The following is a 17,412-nucleotide window of genomic DNA, read 5'->3' as shown; positions in this document are numbered from 1 at the left end:
CACTTAACCGACTGAGCCACCCAGGTGCCCCGTGAGGATTTTTTTTTTCTAAGATTTTATGTATTTATTTTAGAGAGAGAGAGTGCATGGGGGGGTACACACAAAGGGGAGGCAGAGCAAAGGGGGAGGGAGAGGGATAAGCAGACTCCACACTGAGCGTGGAGCCTGATGTGGGGCTTGATCCCACGACCCCCGAGATCATGACCTGGGCTGAAATTAAGAGTCAGACAACCGACTGAGCCACGCAGGTGCCCCAGCAAGGATTATTTTTGTTTCCATTTGTCAATGAGAAGTGACTTGTCCCAAGGTGAGGTAGAAGTAAGTCCTAAACCCCGCTTTTTTTACCTTTCTTCTCTGACTCAGTCTATTATCCTATACTGCCTCCTTTTCGTAAGTTTTTATCTCACATTCAAAAGAGTATGTAATGAATACACAGAGTTTAAAGAAAAATAATCTGAACAACTATGTACCTCCCACTGAGCTGATGAGATAGAACAGTGCTGGTGTCTTTGGGCCTCCCCGACCTGCACACCTCATTGGACCTGTGACACTTGCCTAGTTAGGGGGATCCTGGCGCCAGCAGGACCCTTATACTATAATCAAGATAGGCCTGTGGTGTTGCCCAGAAGTTCTAATATCAATGTTTCTCAAATCCTGACCTTGCATCACGATGACCCAGGGAGCTTGTTAAAACTGCAGACTCCCTGCCTTCATGCCTGGACAGTTGTGACCCAGGAATCTTAAACTGCTCTAGGTCCTTGCTACTGAAAGTGTGGTCTTTGGACCCACCACCTGCACCTAGTTAGAAATGCAGAATCTGGGGCTTGCCCTAGGCCTCTGCATCTTAACAAGGTCCCCTGAGATTCTGTGATTCGAGTGCACAGTGAGGATTTAAGAATTGTTGTCCCAGAGAATCCTGACACGGGTGGTCCTGGGAACCCCCTTGCAGAAAGTCTGCTAATAGCACTCCTGGACAGAGCCTGGGAAGAGAAAGGCTGGAAAAGGACTTCATTCCTGACACCCGTCACTGTTCCTTTTCTAGAAACTTCATGAAGTCAGGGAAGGGACATGGCTATTTGTTTTGTTTTCTTCTGATTACAATGGTTGTGTGTGTTCATTGTGGAAAACTGGGGAAAAGCAGAAACAAAACATTCCACCACTCAAAGAGATTAAAATAGTTAACATACAAGTGTATTTTCTTCCAGTTTTTTTTTTTCTATGCACATGTACATTTCCCCCCGAAATTGGGAGCATGCTATATTTACAGTTACAAGTCTTACTTTAATTCAACAGTATGTCATAACCATTTCCCCATCTCTAAAACTTTTTCAAAAAGTAATTTTAATGACTATATTCCATCATTTGAATATAACCATAATGCAATTTGCCAGTCCTTTCCCATTGCCCATTTGTTATGTAACACTGCAGTGATCAGCCCTGTTAATATCTCCCCAGTACAGGGGCCCACAAATGGGATCCCTGGGTCAAAGTCAAGGTGGAGCCCCTCTCAGCATTTACCCTTTCTCTGGCAGCTTACCCTTTTTAAAAACTTTCCCAGTTTGATAGGTGAGAATTAACATCTGTGTTTTGGTGTGCATTTCTCTGCTTATGTGAAGTTGAACACTTTTTTTGGTGTTTCTTGGCCATTTGCATTTCTCCTCTGGATTTTCTGTTCGTGTTCAGAAAGCAGGGGCTTTTAAAACGGTTCTCAGTGGCTCAGTCAGTTCAGCTTCTGCCTTCTGCTCCCGTCATGATCCTGGGGTCTTGGGATGGAGCTGGTGTGGGGCTCCCTGCTCAGCGGGGAGCCTGCTTCTCCCTCTCCCCACTGCTTGTGCTCTCTCACTATCTCTCTCTCTCAAATAAATAAATAAAATCTTTTTTTAAAAAAATGGTTCTCATTTCAGATTCAAGATAAAAAGTCTTGCATATATTCAAATCTTTGGTTCTGGTCAGACCTTTCCATCCATGTCTTCATCACAGTATTGGGATAACACCATACAGGAGGAGTGTGTCCTCCTTGAGTGAAATGGATTTAATAATAATGGTAATAGTAGTAACTGACGAATGTACTGAGCACCTGTTAGGTACCTGCACTGTGCCTGGCCTTCTCACAAACCTCACGTGTCCCACCCTCACAGCATCCCTCCAGCTAGGGACAATCCTCTCCCCACTTTACAGACGGAGACAGGAGGGCTCAGAGGGGGTCACGCCTCTAGCAAGTGGAGGAACTGAGATTCAAATAAGGGACTGTTGTGTTCCCTTAACCGGGTGTGGAGGGCCTCCCCACCCCGGATCCAGGGAGTAGATGGAGGGGCAGTCCTTGGTGCCCTCCTCCAGCAATCTTCATCTCCTCCCCCAGATGGGAAACCCATCTCCACCGACGTCATTGTCCTGGGCCGCACCAACCTACTCATCAGCAGCGCGCAGCCCCGGCACTCGGGCGTCTACGTGTGCCGCGCTAACAAGCCCCGCACGCGCGACTTCGCCACGGCCGCCGCTGAGCTCCGCGTGCTGGGTGAGGCGGGGTGGGGGACCGGGCAGTAGTGGGGAGGGTGGGGACCGGAGTGGGGCGGTCAGCTAGGCGGTCAGTTGGGGACCGGGGAATGGGCAAGTGGGTGTGTCAGAAGGACCGACGGGCCATCCTGGAGGATAAAAAGGCTGGAGCTAGGGGGCCGGCACTCAGGGGAGGAGTCCTTCGTTAGGGTGGGTACTGGAGGGGACAGGCTAGAGGACTGGAGGCGGGGGAGTGAGGGAAAGAGATTGGAGGATGGGGTGAGGGAAGTTGAGGCAGGGAGAGAAGGAGAGGGGTGATCAGAGCATGGCTTGGGTGTTTGGGGGCTGGTGGGGGAGGTCTGAGTGGGACCTAGGTCATGGGGGGAGGGGTAGGACTGAGGGTTAGGGGAGACGGTGGCGTGGCCTGAGTGACAGGAAACACTGGGGGACGGGGTTGCTCAGGGCTGGGATAACTGTGGAGAGAGGTGAGTCTCCCAGGTGTGGGGGACACTGGGAAGGAGGGGAGAAGGAGGTTACGGTACCCGAGGGAGTGGGGTGAGGCCCAAGAGGAGCTGGGGTACTTAGGGGAGGCTCAGGAGGCCTGGGGACAATTCGGGGCGAGGAGGAGAACGGCCAGCGTGGGGCTGGGGTGAACCGGGGAGGAGCAGAGGTAGAGCGGCGCCGCCCGCCAGGATTTGGGGGCGGGGTGACTCAGGGAGCGAGTGGAGGGCCCGCGGGAGCCGGCCGGAGCATCCGGGGAGGCGGCAGAGCCCCTCGCGGCCGCAGCGCGCCGTCAGCATCCGCCTCCCCGCCCCCAGCGGCCCCGGCCATCTCGCAGGCGCCCGAGGCGCTGTCGCGGACGCGGGCGAGCACCGCGCGCTTCGTGTGCCGCGCGGCCGGGGAGCCGCGGCCGGCGCTGCGCTGGCTGCACGACGGGGCGCCGCTGCGGCCCAACGGGCGCGTCAAGGTGCAGGGCGGCGGCGGCAGCCTGGTCATCACGCAGATCGGCCTGCAGGACGCCGGCTACTACCAGTGCGTGGCCGAGAACAGCGCGGGCACCGCGTGCGCCGCCGCGCCCCTGGCCGTAGTGGTGCGCGAGGGGCTGCCCAGCGCCCCCACGAGGGTCACGGCCACGCCGCTGAGCAGCTCTGCGGTGCTCGTGGCGTGGGAGCGGCCCGAGCTGCACAGCGAGCAGATCATCGGCTTCTCCCTCCACTACCAGAAGGCACGGGGTACGTCCGCTGGGGACCCGCGCGGGGGCGCCCCGAGGGGGACACAGGTTAGATGACGGAAGGGTTGCTGCGTGGGTGGGTACCTTTGGGGTCGGATGAGATGGGGTGGGAGCCCACGGGAGAAGACCTGCGTGGACATGGGCTAAGCCATAGTCTTCGATGCCGTGCTGGGGGGGTTAACGTGTGTGGCCCATTTCCCCCTCCTCACAGTCTGTTATGATAAGGAAGAGGATGCTTTTCCTCCCAGGGAAAATGCCTAGGCATTCCTGGAGCTGGTTGATTAACTGCAGCAGGAGTCACTTCAGTTAGACACCAGAAAGAACTTCCTAACTGGTGGAGGAATTAATACAGTGAGACTAGAAGCGGGGGAAGTCTTACTCTCCAGCTCAGATGATCTGATGATTTAGTTATACCCAGACCATTCCAGAGGCTGGGACAATATGAAAGATCCCTTGGTAGCCTCCAGCTGGCAGACCTTTGGGGGTGGCTCTGTGACAGTACCTTTGTCCCCTGTGTCACCGCCCCAGGCATGGACAATGTGGAATACCAGTTTGCAGTGAACAATGACACCACAGAGCTGCAGGTTCGGGACCTGGAACCCAACACCGATTATGAGTTCTACGTGGTGGCCTACTCCCAGCTGGGGGCCAGCCGCACCTCTACCCCAGCGCTGGTCCACACACTGGATGATGGTAGGGCCTCTAAACCTGCAATGGGCACCTTGGGTTCCAGAGAATTCCCTGGGGATGGTAGCTCGCTTCTTTTTACTAGTGTATGCCAAGGCACTTTTATCTGCCTCATGTCATCTTTTGTGCCCTGTAAGGAGGTGGGTGAGGGTTCTTCCCAGCTTACAGTTTGGGAAACTGAGGCCCAGAAAATGAGAGTGACTTGCCCAAGGTCAGTAGTACAGCTGGGACTTGAGTCCAGGTCTTGATTCCCCATGTTATATGGCCCTTCTCAATATCCATGTACCATCCAGTCAGGCAGGGGCCGGTGACATGAACCCATTGGATGTAGAAGATTGTGCCCCAAAACTTTTTCTGGCTTTGGGGTGGGAAGAATATCCCCTCATCTCCAGTTTGGGGCTCCCCTGAGAGGCTCCCTTTCCTCCCTCAGATCCTGGTCCTGGGCCTACTTCTGACTTGCTGTGTGACCTGGGCAAGTCTCTGACCGCTCCTGGGCCTCACCTTCCACGTCGGTGGAGCAGAGCTCACCCTGATGTTCTTCTGTCTCAGTCCCCAGTGCAGCGCCCCAGCTCTCCCTGTCCAGCCCCAACCCTTTGGACATCAGGGTGGCGTGGCTGCCCCTGCCTCCCAGCATGAGCAATGGGCAGGTGGTGAAGTACAAGATAGAGTACGGTTTGGGAAAGGAAGGTGAGTGGGGGCAGGGTGAGGGCTCCACCTGGCTGGGAATTGTTGATATGAAGTGCTGGCCAGAGCAGCTGAGGATCCAAGCAGAAGTGGGGGAGAAGTCTGAGGAACTGAGCCAGAGCCATGGAGTAGGGAAATAGGACGCTGGACAAGAGGAGTGTGGTCTGAGTGTAGGGAAAGGCAAAGAGGCAAAGCTTAAGACAGAGGGAGTCCTGGATTCTAGCCCCACTTCCTGTATAGCTATAGTGGATAATGCTGTTAAGTCCCTGCCTCAGCTTCCCCATCTGTGAAACGAGGCAGGTAGCCTAGGTAATCCCTGGGGTCCCTTCCAACTCAAAAAGCAGATGAGGGATAGGGCAGTGGAGGGCGTGCTTGCGGGTTTGGGGAAACAGAGCATCGGGGAGGGCGTGTTAGGGCAGATGTAAGTGATCAAGGGGAGAGGATATGAAAGGAATGAAGAGTTAGGGGAAGACAAGGGGCTGGGGGTGAGGGTGAGAGTGAAGAAGGAGGGAAGGGTGAGGAAGGGGGCTTGGGCTCAGAAGGCAGGCAGTGCCTGATGGCCTTCAGAGACAAGCCCTTGCACCTGCACCCTAGGTGTGTGTGTAAGGGAATGGTCACTGACAGCTCATGGGGAAGTGCGGAGTCTGTGCCATGGTTCTCTCCACTCTGAGCTGAGGGTAATGACCGGCGTCAGCCCAGGCCGGAGGCCCAGGAGTCAGCTCTGGAGCCGTGGAGTCCGTCCAGGCACTGAGGGATCCATGCCGAGAGGGCCTCAGGCTCTCATGGGCACTGAGGAACCAGGATCTGGGGTGGACTAGCTGGTAGGGGAGTTTAGGGGTCATGGTCCTCAGGTCGCCGCCCTGCAGCCATGTGTTCTGTCCCAGCAGATCAGGTTTTCTCCACCGAGGTGCCTGGAAATGAGACACAGTTTACGCTGAGTGCACTTCAGCCCAACAAGGTGTATAGAGTACGGATTTCGGCCGGCACCGGGGCTGGCTACGGGACCCCCTCCCAGTGGATGCAGCACCGGACGCCCACTATGCACAACCAGAGCCACGGTATGGGGTCTGAGGGGAGAGGAAGGATGGGGTATGTGACCCTGTGGGCGTATGTGTGCCTTTAGAACGCAGGCCCAAGCGCTCTCTCCATCAGAGACCCTCCATGGCTCCCCCTGCTTGATGGGCAAGGGAGGCCAGGTGTTAGAGGCGAACGGCTGGCCTTTACAAACAAACCTGGGCTCCAGGGTCCCTTCTATCTGCTGCGTGCCTTTGAACAAACCATTCACAACTCTGAGGCTTCACTTACTGCCGAAGGTGGCGTGAGGACTACTAATGCATTGTAAACGAGTGTTTAGTACGTAATAAGAACTTGGCAGATAGTAGCTGCTTCCAGATTAGGATTGTTGGTTTTGTCAAGAGGCCCAGTAATAGAATGATGACGTACAGACAGACCCTCTCGCACGCATACTATCCGTATGACCTTGGACAAGTTACTCAACTTCTCAGTTTTCTTCTTTGTAAAATGGAGACAATAGTATTTTTGTCATTTTATGGGGTTGTGAGAATAAAGTTAAAATACACGTATAAGGAGCTTAGAACAGTGTCTGACACGTAGTAAGGCCCCACTCTTGGGCTCCAAGTAGGCTCCCCACACCAATGGCTCCTTCCCTCCTTCCCGGCCTCAGCAGCCGCGGTGACCCCCTAGCCTGTCAGTACCCATGCATTCCTTCCTTCAGAAGAATTACAGGGCCTGACGCTGTGCCAGGTACCATCAGTCCTGCCCCAGAGGGGCTCCTTGCTAACCCCTTTGCAAATGCCCAGGAGACATCCCTGCATTCTCAGCACTCTGGGTGTGTAGAACAGTGAGTTCCCCTCTAGACTGAGCCCAGACCCAGCACGGGGGGTGCTGGCTGCGTGCCAGCGTGTTGGGCGGAGGCTAGCAAGGCTCCCACTCAGTGCTGGCTTCCTGCTTTTGGCTTCCTCCTGCCTCGTCCCCCTCCCCCATCCCTGGCTTCCTTCTCCTCATTCCCCTTTCTCTCACTCCTTCTTCCCATCCTGCTCCTCTGCCCCCAGTCCCTTTTGCCCCTGCAGAGTTGAAGGTCCGGGCAAGGATGGAGTCCCTGGTGGTGTCATGGCAGCCGCCCCCTCACCCCGCCCAGATCTCTGGCTACAAACTGTACTGGCGGGAGGTGGGGGCCGAGGAGGAGGCCGATGGCAAGAGTCCCCCAGGGGGCCACAGAGACCAGGCTTGGGACGTGGGGCCTGTCCGGCTCAAGAAGAAAGTGAAGCAGTATGAGCTGACCCAGCTAGGTGAGGAGGGCTGCGGGAGGGAGCAAGACAGACATAGCCTCGGTGGGGAACTGGGCAAGCTGGGCACGGGAGTTGGGAATGGAATGCTCTCTGGGGATGAAAGAGTGGCCTCGGGGGTCCCTCTAGCCAGTGACCCCCATGACCTTCCCCAGCCCCTGGCCGGCTGTACGAGGTGAAGCTCGTGGCATTCAACAAACATGAGGACGGCTACGCAGCAGTGTGGAAGGGCAAGACAGAAAAGGCTCCCACACCAGGTGAGGGGGCTGGGGAAGGAGAGGGAGGAGGGCTCCGTCGAGGGGTCTGTGTGCCACTTCCTTTCCCTTTCCTCTGGGCCAGCCCTGGTGGTCAGGCCATCCGGTAGCCTCGGCCACCCCCAGACCCATTCTCTTAGGCTCAAAGGTCCTCTTCTAGCCCCAGACAGCCTCTGTTGCAGAGAGAAACTTCAGTTGGTGTACTGTCTTTCAGGCCAGTTACCGGATTTTCATTACCCATGAGCAGTGCTGATCATAGACCATAGATCTGGAAGGTTTGGACAGAGAGAAACCCCATAGTTGATCAGTGACTCCTGACCCTGTTTGATCTTTAAACATTTTTAAAACACATCCACCTACCTACAACATACTGTCTATCAGATTGTCCCTCCACGCTGGGCAGGGAGAACGTCCCTATGTGGCCCATCAGGAAACGGAGGCTCAGAGAAGTAAAGGGACTTGCCCAAGGTCACACAGAGCCTAAACTAGAACCGGGACTCCTGGCTGCCCAACAAAAGTCTGTCCACGGTAGTACACTGTCCCATGGCTCTGTGTGGGCCACCCTGCTTGCCCATCATGACACCCCCTTGCCCCTGACTTCCCAGGCTGATTTTCAGCCATGTGTTTTATTGAAGGGAGCACTCAACCCAGAGCCAAGAAACCTGGGTTCAAATTCCAGTTTGTTCATTCAGCAAATCTTTTTTACTATCTACTACCCTGTTCTGGAAATATAGTGATGAACAATACAGATAAGGTACCCACTGTCATGGAGTTTGTTTTATTTTATATTTATGTAATAAACACATCATCCTATAGCACTTACTATACAGGTCTTAGCTCAGGCTGCTTTAACAAAAATACCCTAGTTTGGGTGGCTGAAACAACCATTGCTTTCTACAGTCCCAGAGGAAGTCCAAGATCAAGGCACCAGCAGACTCAGTGTCTGGTGAGGGCCCACCTCCTGGTTCATAGACCATAAGCCATGTTTTCATGGGGTCCTCACATGGCAGAAGGGGGGCTGGAGAGCTCTCTGGGGGCTCTCCCATAAGGGCACAGTTACAGACTGACAGTTTGTGCCCCTCCCCTGCCCCCCAATTCATACATTGAAACTCCACCCTCCAGTACGATGTATAAGGAAGTAAATAAGGTTGGATGAGATCAGGAGGGTGGGGCCCTTATGAAGAGGATTGGTGCCCTTTTACAAGTCACAAGAGAGCTCACTTCCTCTCTCTGCTCTCCTCCGTAAGATCATATAATGAGGAGTTGGCAGCCTATAACCCACACGTGGGCTCTTACCAGAACTTGAGCATGCTGGCACCCTGGTCTCAGACTCCAGCTTCCAGAACCGTGAGAAATGAATTTCTGTTGTTTGTAAGCCACCCAGTCTGTGGTACTCTGCTATCGTGGCCCGGATGGACAAAGATAGGCGCTAATCCCGTTCATGAGGGCCCCCCATGTGTTCAAACTTCAGCATGTGAATTTGGGGGGGACACAAACATTCAGTCCATAGCAATATGCCAGACACTTTTCTGTATACATAACAAATATTAATTGAATGCTCATAACAACACCATGAAGGAGGGACTGTTCTCAGCCCCACTGACAGAATAGGGAATGGAGGCATAGAGAGGGTTAAGTAGCTTCTCCCAGGTCGCACAGCTAGTACGCAGCGGAGCTAGAATTGGAACCAGGACCACCTGGCTCCAAAATCTGTGCTTTTAATTGCCATAATTTGCTGCCTCTCTGTAGTGCAGTCTGCTCTATGTATGGCCTTGGCAAAAACCACTGAAATTCTTGGGAGCCTCAGTTTCCTCAGCTGTGAGGTGGGAATGATGCTACCCAACTCCACGGGACCAGAAGACAGAGGGTGAAAAAAAGTACCTTGGAATCGCGAACCACTACCCATATTTTGGTATGAGTGTCCTCCCTCCTTTCCCCACACTCTGTTTTCACCTTCCAGACTTGCCCATCCAGAGGGGACCACCCTTGCCCCCTGCCCACGTCCATGCGGAATCAAACAGCTCCACTTCCATTTGGCTTCGGTGGAAAAAGCCAGACTTCACCACAGTCAAGATTGTCAACTACACTGTGCGCTTCAGCCCCTGGGGGCTCAGGAACGCCTCCCTGGTCACCTATTACACCAGGTGGGGAAGCCAGCCGATGCTGCCACGGGGACGGAAGGCAGCAGATGGTGATGAGGGGAGGGACCCCGGGCATTCAGGAGCCTTTCCTGGCTCGCGTGTTGCACTGGGGCACCCTGAGGGTCTGCTGGTGCCAGGTGGAAGAGGGGAGTCCATCCTACCCCATCCCCTCCCAACAGAGCCTCGCACTCAACCGCAGGGAACGTGATGCAGGACAGACCCATTTCTCCAACCTCAGAGGCCTCCCGACATGAGGGGGAGGAGACAGCCCTGATGCCGTCCTGAGAGGGCCCCCAGTCAGATGGGGAGGCAGAGCCCCGGAGGAGCTGCTGGTTAGGCAGAGGAAAAATCGCATAAAAATATCATTGAAGACACAATAAAGCAAATAAAACAGATAGAATAAAGTGGGAAGACATAATAGCTGTGTACAGCTGCAGCTAAAGTACCATTAAGTCAAGGAAAAGATGCATCAGAGATGGATCCTTGGGTGGACAGTGACTTGGAGGAACCCAGGAAGGTTTCCTGGAGCAGGGGGCCTGGTCTGGAGATTTGGACAGACTACCCTGGGAGCAGCATACATCCAGACCTCTCTGTAGGGCCCCTGGGTGGTGTCCGTGGCCCCCCTGCCAGTGAGTCCGTTCCCCGCCCAGGGTAGGGCCTGGGGCTGGCTGGCGAAGTGGATTTGGATGGGCCTGTCCTGGCAGGAGGGTGCCCTGAGAGCGCTAGTTGCATTTCTCGCCTCGGCAGCTCTGGAGAAGACATCCTCATTGGTGGGCTGAAGCCATTCACCAAATACGAGTTTGCGGTACAGTCCCACGGCGTGGACATGGACGGGCCTTTCGGTTCCGTGGTGGAACGCTCCACCCTGCCTGACCGTGAGTGGCCCCCTTGCCACCCATCCATCTTTTACCTCACTTCTTCTTGTCCCGACGGCCCTCTTTTTTGACATGTCCCTTGGAACCCTGTTTCTATTGCTGGCTTTGCATTCACGTCGGCCAGTCCTGTGCTGGTCTTAGCCACTCACTCCTAAACATAATGAGATTTAGAGGAGGGGCTTCTTGTATGAGACGGCCAAGACCTCACTGAGCTAGTGACCAGGGGCCAGGTCAGGGAGGCAGGTGTCCTAGATTCTGCACGTGAGGGCTCCATCCTGCCCCTGACACACAGGGAGGCTTGGGCAGGTCCCTTCCCCCTTGGGCCTCTGTGTCCCCCTCTGTAAAAGGATGGAGGCATTTGCTGTGCACGTCTGTGACTCTGGAGCCTCTGGAAATGGCATTCCAAGACAAATGGACTTTTGTTCTCATAGCAGAGGCTCTTTGGTTCTGCCGGCCCTATAACTGTTCACCTTCCCATCGACAGAAGACCTTTGTCTCAGGATCTGAAATAGGAAGATGTGCGTGGGGTGGGGTGCGAACACCGTGCACTCTCATGCGTTTGCTTACACGTTGTCTCCCACCCACTTATGACTTCAGTTGTGATGGTCTTAACCTGCGGAGGGGGTGTAGGGGGCCCCAGTGTGTTCTCAGGAAGCTTCCCAGCAGCACTAGCTGTGCAACAGACGGGGATGTTTTCTCCTTTTGCAGACGGGGGGACTGGAACTGAGAAGCTGAGAGGCAAGGAGGCTTCTGGCAGCCTGCGATGCTGTGGCTGTCTCATGCCCCAGAGCCCTGGGTCCCCATCCCACCCTCTGCTGGGTCTTCAAGCCCTGGAACCCCAAATCTCTGTCCCTTTCCAACTCACTAGTCACCTGTGTCCCTCCTTCTCCTTCTCTCCCTTCCTCATTCACCCCTACCCCCAGGATCAGCTTCTTCTCTAAAAACAAAGCGCAAACAAAACCACAAAGGTTGTACTTCTCATACTGGGATTCCCATGACCCTCGGGACCCGTGTCAGGGGCAGACATAGGCAAAGGCTATACAGGGCATCAACTGATTTTACTTGAAGATCTGGGGGTGGGGGGGGTAGCAAGGGGAGTTAGGAACTTTGTTGTTGTTTTTTTTTAAGATTTTATTTATTTATTTATTTGTCAGAGAGAGAGCACAAGCAGGGGGAGTGGCAGGGAGAGGCAGAGGGAGAAGCAGGCTCCCCGCTGAGCAGGGAGCCCAATGCGAGGCTCAATCCCAGGACCCCGGGATCATGACCTGAACTGAAGGGAGACCCTCAACCATGTGAGCCACCCAGGCGTCCAGTTAGGAACTTTCAATGATAAATAGTTTTAAACACTATTTTTAGGTTAAACTTTACCATGGAACAGAGGAGAAACTTAGTATGAGAGTTCAAAATAAAATTAAGCCTTCCAGAAAATTTTGAGCTCTGCCCCTGGGTCTTTGGAATACCAGACAGTCTCCTCCACCTTTGGAAGTATTTGGGTGTGGAAATTTGAGACCTGCTCCAAGGAGTGAAGAAGAGTTTCTGAGGGGAGGAATGGTAGTGAACCACCCCCCCCCCCCCCCCCCCCGGCCAAATGTTTTCCAGAAACTCACCAGTTAGAGATCAGATCTCATTTTGCTTTGTGGTTTGTGGTCTGTCCTCATGCCCTGTCTCCCAGCTGCCCCCCGGAGCTGGGGCTCTCAGTGACTGTGCCTCTCCCCATTTCCTCCCCTGCACCCCAGGGCCCTCAACGCCCCCATCTGACCTGCGTCTGAGCCCCCTGACGCCGTCCACCGTTCGGCTGCACTGGTGCCCCCCCACCGAGCCCAATGGAGAGATCGTGGAGTATCTCATCCTATATAGCAGCAACCACACCCAGCCCGAACACCAGTGGACCCTGCTCACCACGGAGGGTGAGGGCTCCCACCCCAGGGCATCTGAGCGAGAGCTTCCCCACCCTCTCTCCCTTTTCCAACCACTCCAGTGGCTGGGTTAGTGGTGAGAGTGTGGCTGAGGTTTGTTCCACGGGTTTCTAGAAGAAGCAGGCAGAAGCTAGTGCTCGAGTGGGAGAGCATACCTTCTTAGTCCCGTTTTCCAGGCTACCCCTGCATCCCGCACCCCCCCAACCCTCCAACCCTGCTTTCCTTGCTTCCCCCTGCCCCCAGGAAACATCTTCAGTGCTGAGGTACATGGCCTCGAGAGCGACACTAGGTACTTCTTCAAGATGGGGGCGCGCACAGAGGTGGGCCCTGGGCCCTTCTCTGGCCTGCAGGATGTGATCACTCTCCAGGAGAAGCTCTCAGGTATGAGGGCAGGGAGGGAGGAGTAGGTCCACCCTAGGACAGCCTGAGGTCTTCTGAGGCCCCTGGAGTTGACCTCTAATGCTAAAGTCATCTCTTCCAGGGCCCTGCCCCTAGGTACAACTACCCTTTCATTGTTTTGGACAGCTGGCTTCGTAGTTTGGTGGGGAGGGGAGAGATTTGAAGGGGAAATGGATGTAGTTCAGTAGTGATTCAGTCAAGAGGTCAGATTTATGGGAGACTGGCTTGGTTCTTTGGGAGACTGCTTTGATTGGAGGATCGGCTTGGAGAGGTGACAAGCTTTATGGGGTGGGAGAGGGCAGCAGGACTGGCTATGTGATTTGCAGGGCCAAGTGTGAAATGAAAACGTGGGACCCTCATTAAAAAATTAGAATTGCAAGATGGTGATAGCAGAACCTTCAACCAAGCATGGCGTCCTTCTGAGTGTGGGCCCCGTGCGACCGCTCTTGTTGCACACCCACGGAACCAACCCTAGTGTGTTTCACTGAGAGGCCAGGGTGACAGAGAGAGATGAGAACTTCAGATGTCCAGTGGGGAGGACAGTCAGAGAGGGAGGTGGTGGTGGGCCCCTTCTTGCAGCAGCAGATTTTTGTGTCCAGAGGGTGAGACCAGTGGTCTCCTGAGGAAGCCACAGAAATCCTGATCTATGAACCCTGGACCTTGTCCTGGCCTTGACCTGTTCTGTCCCCTCTCTGTCCCCCGCCAGACTCCTTGGACGTGCACTCAGTCACAGGCATCATTGTGGGTGTCTGTCTGGGCCTCCTCTGCCTCCTGGCCTGCATGTGTGCCGGCCTGCGCCGCAGCCCCCACAGGTGGGTGAAGGGGCCAGTCTGCCTGCAGAGAGGAGAGGTTTCCAGAAGGGCAGCAGAGATGAGAGGGCAGGAAAAGCGGCCACGACTTGCCCGAGGTTCCCCCAGAGGCCCCACTGAAACTAAGACTCTGGGGTGAAGGTATTGGGGGTGATCTCCTCATGAGAATGGGGAGTGGGTTTAGGGGATCCCCAGCCTACCTCTTCAGCAAGGGCGAGCATAGACAGAGCTGCCTCTTCTGCCTCTGTAGCCGCCAGCATCTTGGAAAGAGGGACCCCAAATCTCTAGATACTTGGAGCTGGGTGGAGAGGAGGAGGAAAGGTCCCATTTGCAACGACATGGCTGTTTTTTTTTTTTTTTTAAGATTTTATTTATTTATTTGACAGAGACACAGCGAGAGAGGGAACACAAGCAGGGGGCGTGGGAGAGGGAGAACCAGGCTTCCCGCGGAGCAGGGAGCCCAACGCCATGGGGCTCGATCCCAGGACCCTGGGATCATGACCTGAGCCAAGGGCAGATGCTTAACGACTGAGCCACCCAGGTGCCTCTGTCATGGCTGTTTTGAATGTAGTTTCTTAATCATTACCCATACAGGGAAACCAAATTCCAGAACAGGAACCTACCCAAGAACATAGGCAGGACTAGACCCCAGGCCTGCCGCCGCTCCTCACTTTCTGAACACTGTGCCTGATTCTCTGTCCTCCCTTCCAGGGACGCCCTCCCAGGCCTGTCCTCCACGGCCAGTGCTGGGAACCCCGCACTGTACTCTCGAGCCCGCCTTGGCCCCCCTGGTCCCCCAGCTGCCCATGAACTGGAGTCCCTTGTGCACCCCCGTCCCGAGGACTGGTCTCCACCGCCCTCAGACATCGAGGACAGGGCTGAGGTGCACAGCCTGATGGGGGGCGGTGCTTCCGACTGCCGGGGTCACTCCAAGAGAAAGGTAAGCCTGGAGCCTGGGTAGGTCAGAGCCCCACACTACAGCTCGTTCCCAGAAAGGACACCAGGGGGCGCGAGAGCACAATGTGTGACCCCTGGGAGAAACTCCTCCGCCCTCCCCTTCCCTTTCCCAGGGCCAGCTGCAGAAGAAAAGGCACTCTCTCTCTTTTTCCTCCCTGAAAAGGTTGGCAGGGTAGGGAAGCAGATGGGCCTCCACCCCTGGCAGAATAGGTCAGCCTGGTTCTCACGGAAGGAGGGAAAGGCCCCCAGTGGACTGTTTGCTGGTGACTCAGTGTGGCCACAACACCCTCCTCATCCTGGGAGCTGGAGAAACCTCTAAGACCCGGCCCTCCCCAATATGAAGACAAGAGGCTGGTCCGCTTGGCCATGACCAAGTGAGACCAGGACCTGGATAAGGTGGGCCCACGTAGGGCAGGTCCCTTCCATGCCAGCAGTGGTGGCTCGTCCTGCCTTTCTCTGAGGAGCCTGCCCAAACCATTGGGTGCTTCCTCCCTCTTTCCCTGCCTTTGTGGTGAAGGAGACCCTGCCTGGCTTGGACACCTCTAGGCCTTGCCAGAGCCTCTGGTACTGGGCTTTTCTGCAGGAGGACTTCTCCATCCTCACATTCACCCCCAGACTCTTGGCCCCTCCCCACAGCCTTAGCTGGGAGGTGGCCAGGAGGCCAAGAGTCTCCATCTACTTCCCTCTCTTAGGCTGCCCTCTCCCAGCCAAGCCCTCAGTGCTCCCATGTCTTTCTCCCCTCGCAGATCTCCTGGGCTCAGCCAGGGGGGCCAAGCTGGGTAGGTTCCTGGGCAGGCTGTGAGCTGCCCCAAGCAGGTGCCATGCCTTCTCTGACCCGGGCTCTGCTGCCCCCTGCTGGAACGGGGCAGACACTGTTGCTGCAGGCTCTGGTGTATGAGGCCATAAAGGTCAGTGTCCTGGGAGGGCGGGGAGAGGAAAGGAGAGAAGGAGCTCTGTGCTTGTGAAGAGCAAGGAGTGACTTTTCTGGTGACCCCTGGTGGTAACTTCCATGGGGATGGAAGTCTAGTTAGGAGGCCCCTAGAGTCGCTAAAGGTGGGTGCGTGGAGGGCAGGCAGTTTGCAGCAATCTGTCTCACTTGGGTTAAAGACAATCGCTCCTCTCCTGATGGCCTAAGTGGGCCCCAGCAGTATTACCATGGAGCTGAGTGTGGGCCTAGGCTGAGTGCGTTCTGCCCTTCCTCCTGCGCGCTGAGGCTCTGACTAAATCTGGTACTTTTGGAACTCTGGGCAAGGGCAGATGGGTAGTATTCCATTCTCCCTTGCCTTCACATGGGCCTGATCATCATCTCTTGTAGGACAGTCGTTGTGCTCCGGGGCTTGGGGGAGGGGGTCAGTCCTTCTCTGCCCCAAGTATGTTGGTCATTCTTTTTTTTTTTTTTTTAAGATTTGTTTATTTATTTGAGAGAGAGTGGGTGGGGGCAGAGGGAGAGAATCTTTAAGCAGACTCCCCACTGAGCACAGAGCCGAAAGCCAGGTCAATCCCAGCACCCATGAGATCATGACCTGAGCCAAAACCAAGAGTTGGACTGAGCCACCCAGGCACCCCTGTTGGTCATTCTTCTGATGATCACTCTCAGCGATGGTCACCTTGTCTTTACGTTCTCTGCTCTGACCAGGGCAATGGCAGGAAGAAGCCGCCCCCAGCCTGCAGGAATCAGGTGGAGGCTGAAGTCATTGTCCACTCTGACTTTAGCGCATCCAAAGGGAACCCTGACCTTCACCTCCAAGACCTGGAACCTGAGGATCCCCTGCCTCCGGAGGCTCCTGACCTCACTTCAGGAGTCATGGATCTAGGGCAAGGGGTAGACTGGCTGGACAGGGAGCTGGGGGGGTGTGAGCAGGCAACCCCTGGGCCAGACAGACTCACCTGCCTGCCAGAGGCAGCCAGCGCTTCTTACCCGTACCCAGACCTCCAGCCCAGTGAGGCTCTGGAGGAGGCCCCCGGGAATAGCTGCCAGCCAAAGGCCCCCTGCCCTCTAGGAACCAGCCCAGGCCTGCCCAGGGCCCCAGTCCCCTCCTCTGCCTAGCTCCCCTAGAGGGTGCAGTTTGGGGCAGGCTAGTATGGATCATGGAACATGGCACGTGTGGCCGAGTATGTACACCCGTGCACCTGCAGTTCCTGAACATCGTCACACCGTCTGGAGCCTCCCGGGGTGCTGTGGCTGAGGGGCAAAGAAGAAATGGAGTATCCACTTGCCCCCCCCACCCTGTGGCACATGTCCTGTGGGAGGGACCTGGGAGGCACGGCTATATGGGATGTGCACATGTGCGTGTGCTAGCTGCTGAGCTGGGAGATTCTGGCCTGGTGGTAGTCCCTGTGGCCTAATTGATCCTCCAGGTCAGGACAGTGCCTCAGAGTGGTCAGTCCCCAGCCCTGTGGGCGCCCCCCCATCACCCAGCCATTTATTACACACTCTGAGAGTGTCTGCAATGCCCTGTCTGACAAAGACAGCCCCGGCCCATTTTCCCTTCTGGCTGGGCTGAGTGCAGGAGGCTCTGAACGCCTAGGGTCTTCGTTGCGTCACTACCCATCACCCGCATCCCTGTTGCCCAAACTGAGAGGGTGACTCTGGCCCTCCTCAGAGCAGCTCTGCATTTCATTTGTCATTTGGGAAGTGCCTGGTTTTGGAAATCCGCTTG

At 55.4% G+C, this 17,412-nt stretch overlaps 1 protein-coding gene across 1 annotated transcript in view; it reads left to right on the top strand.

Moving 5' to 3' along the window:
- Positions 1 to 16,799, top strand: part of IGDCC4 (immunoglobulin superfamily DCC subclass member 4) — a 37,073-nt gene extending 20,274 nt beyond the window's left edge. The window contains exons 6-20 of the mRNA XM_044918291.1: positions 2,360 to 2,515; positions 3,312 to 3,725; positions 4,253 to 4,417; positions 4,961 to 5,098; positions 5,983 to 6,153; positions 7,168 to 7,404; positions 7,557 to 7,658; positions 9,616 to 9,799; positions 10,544 to 10,671; positions 12,408 to 12,578; positions 12,831 to 12,968; positions 13,693 to 13,798; positions 14,507 to 14,735; positions 15,499 to 15,660; positions 16,389 to 16,799. Of these exons, the coding sequence (XP_044774226.1) occupies positions 2,360 to 2,515; positions 3,312 to 3,725; positions 4,253 to 4,417; positions 4,961 to 5,098; positions 5,983 to 6,153; positions 7,168 to 7,404; positions 7,557 to 7,658; positions 9,616 to 9,799; positions 10,544 to 10,671; positions 12,408 to 12,578; positions 12,831 to 12,968; positions 13,693 to 13,798; positions 14,507 to 14,735; positions 15,499 to 15,660; positions 16,389 to 16,799 (2,912 nt within the window). The remainder of the gene's footprint in view (positions 1 to 2,359; positions 2,516 to 3,311; positions 3,726 to 4,252; positions 4,418 to 4,960; positions 5,099 to 5,982; positions 6,154 to 7,167; positions 7,405 to 7,556; positions 7,659 to 9,615; positions 9,800 to 10,543; positions 10,672 to 12,407; positions 12,579 to 12,830; positions 12,969 to 13,692; positions 13,799 to 14,506; positions 14,736 to 15,498; positions 15,661 to 16,388) is intronic.
- The last annotated feature ends 613 nt before the right edge of the window (positions 16,800 to 17,412 follow it).

Source organism: Neomonachus schauinslandi, chromosome 9 (assembly GCF_002201575.2).
Source record: "Neomonachus schauinslandi chromosome 9, ASM220157v2, whole genome shotgun sequence".
Lineage (NCBI taxonomy): Eukaryota > Metazoa > Chordata > Mammalia > Carnivora > Phocidae > Neomonachus > Neomonachus schauinslandi.
Note: the sequence above shows the minus strand (reverse complement) of the source record. Positions and strands in the feature narration are given on the sequence as shown.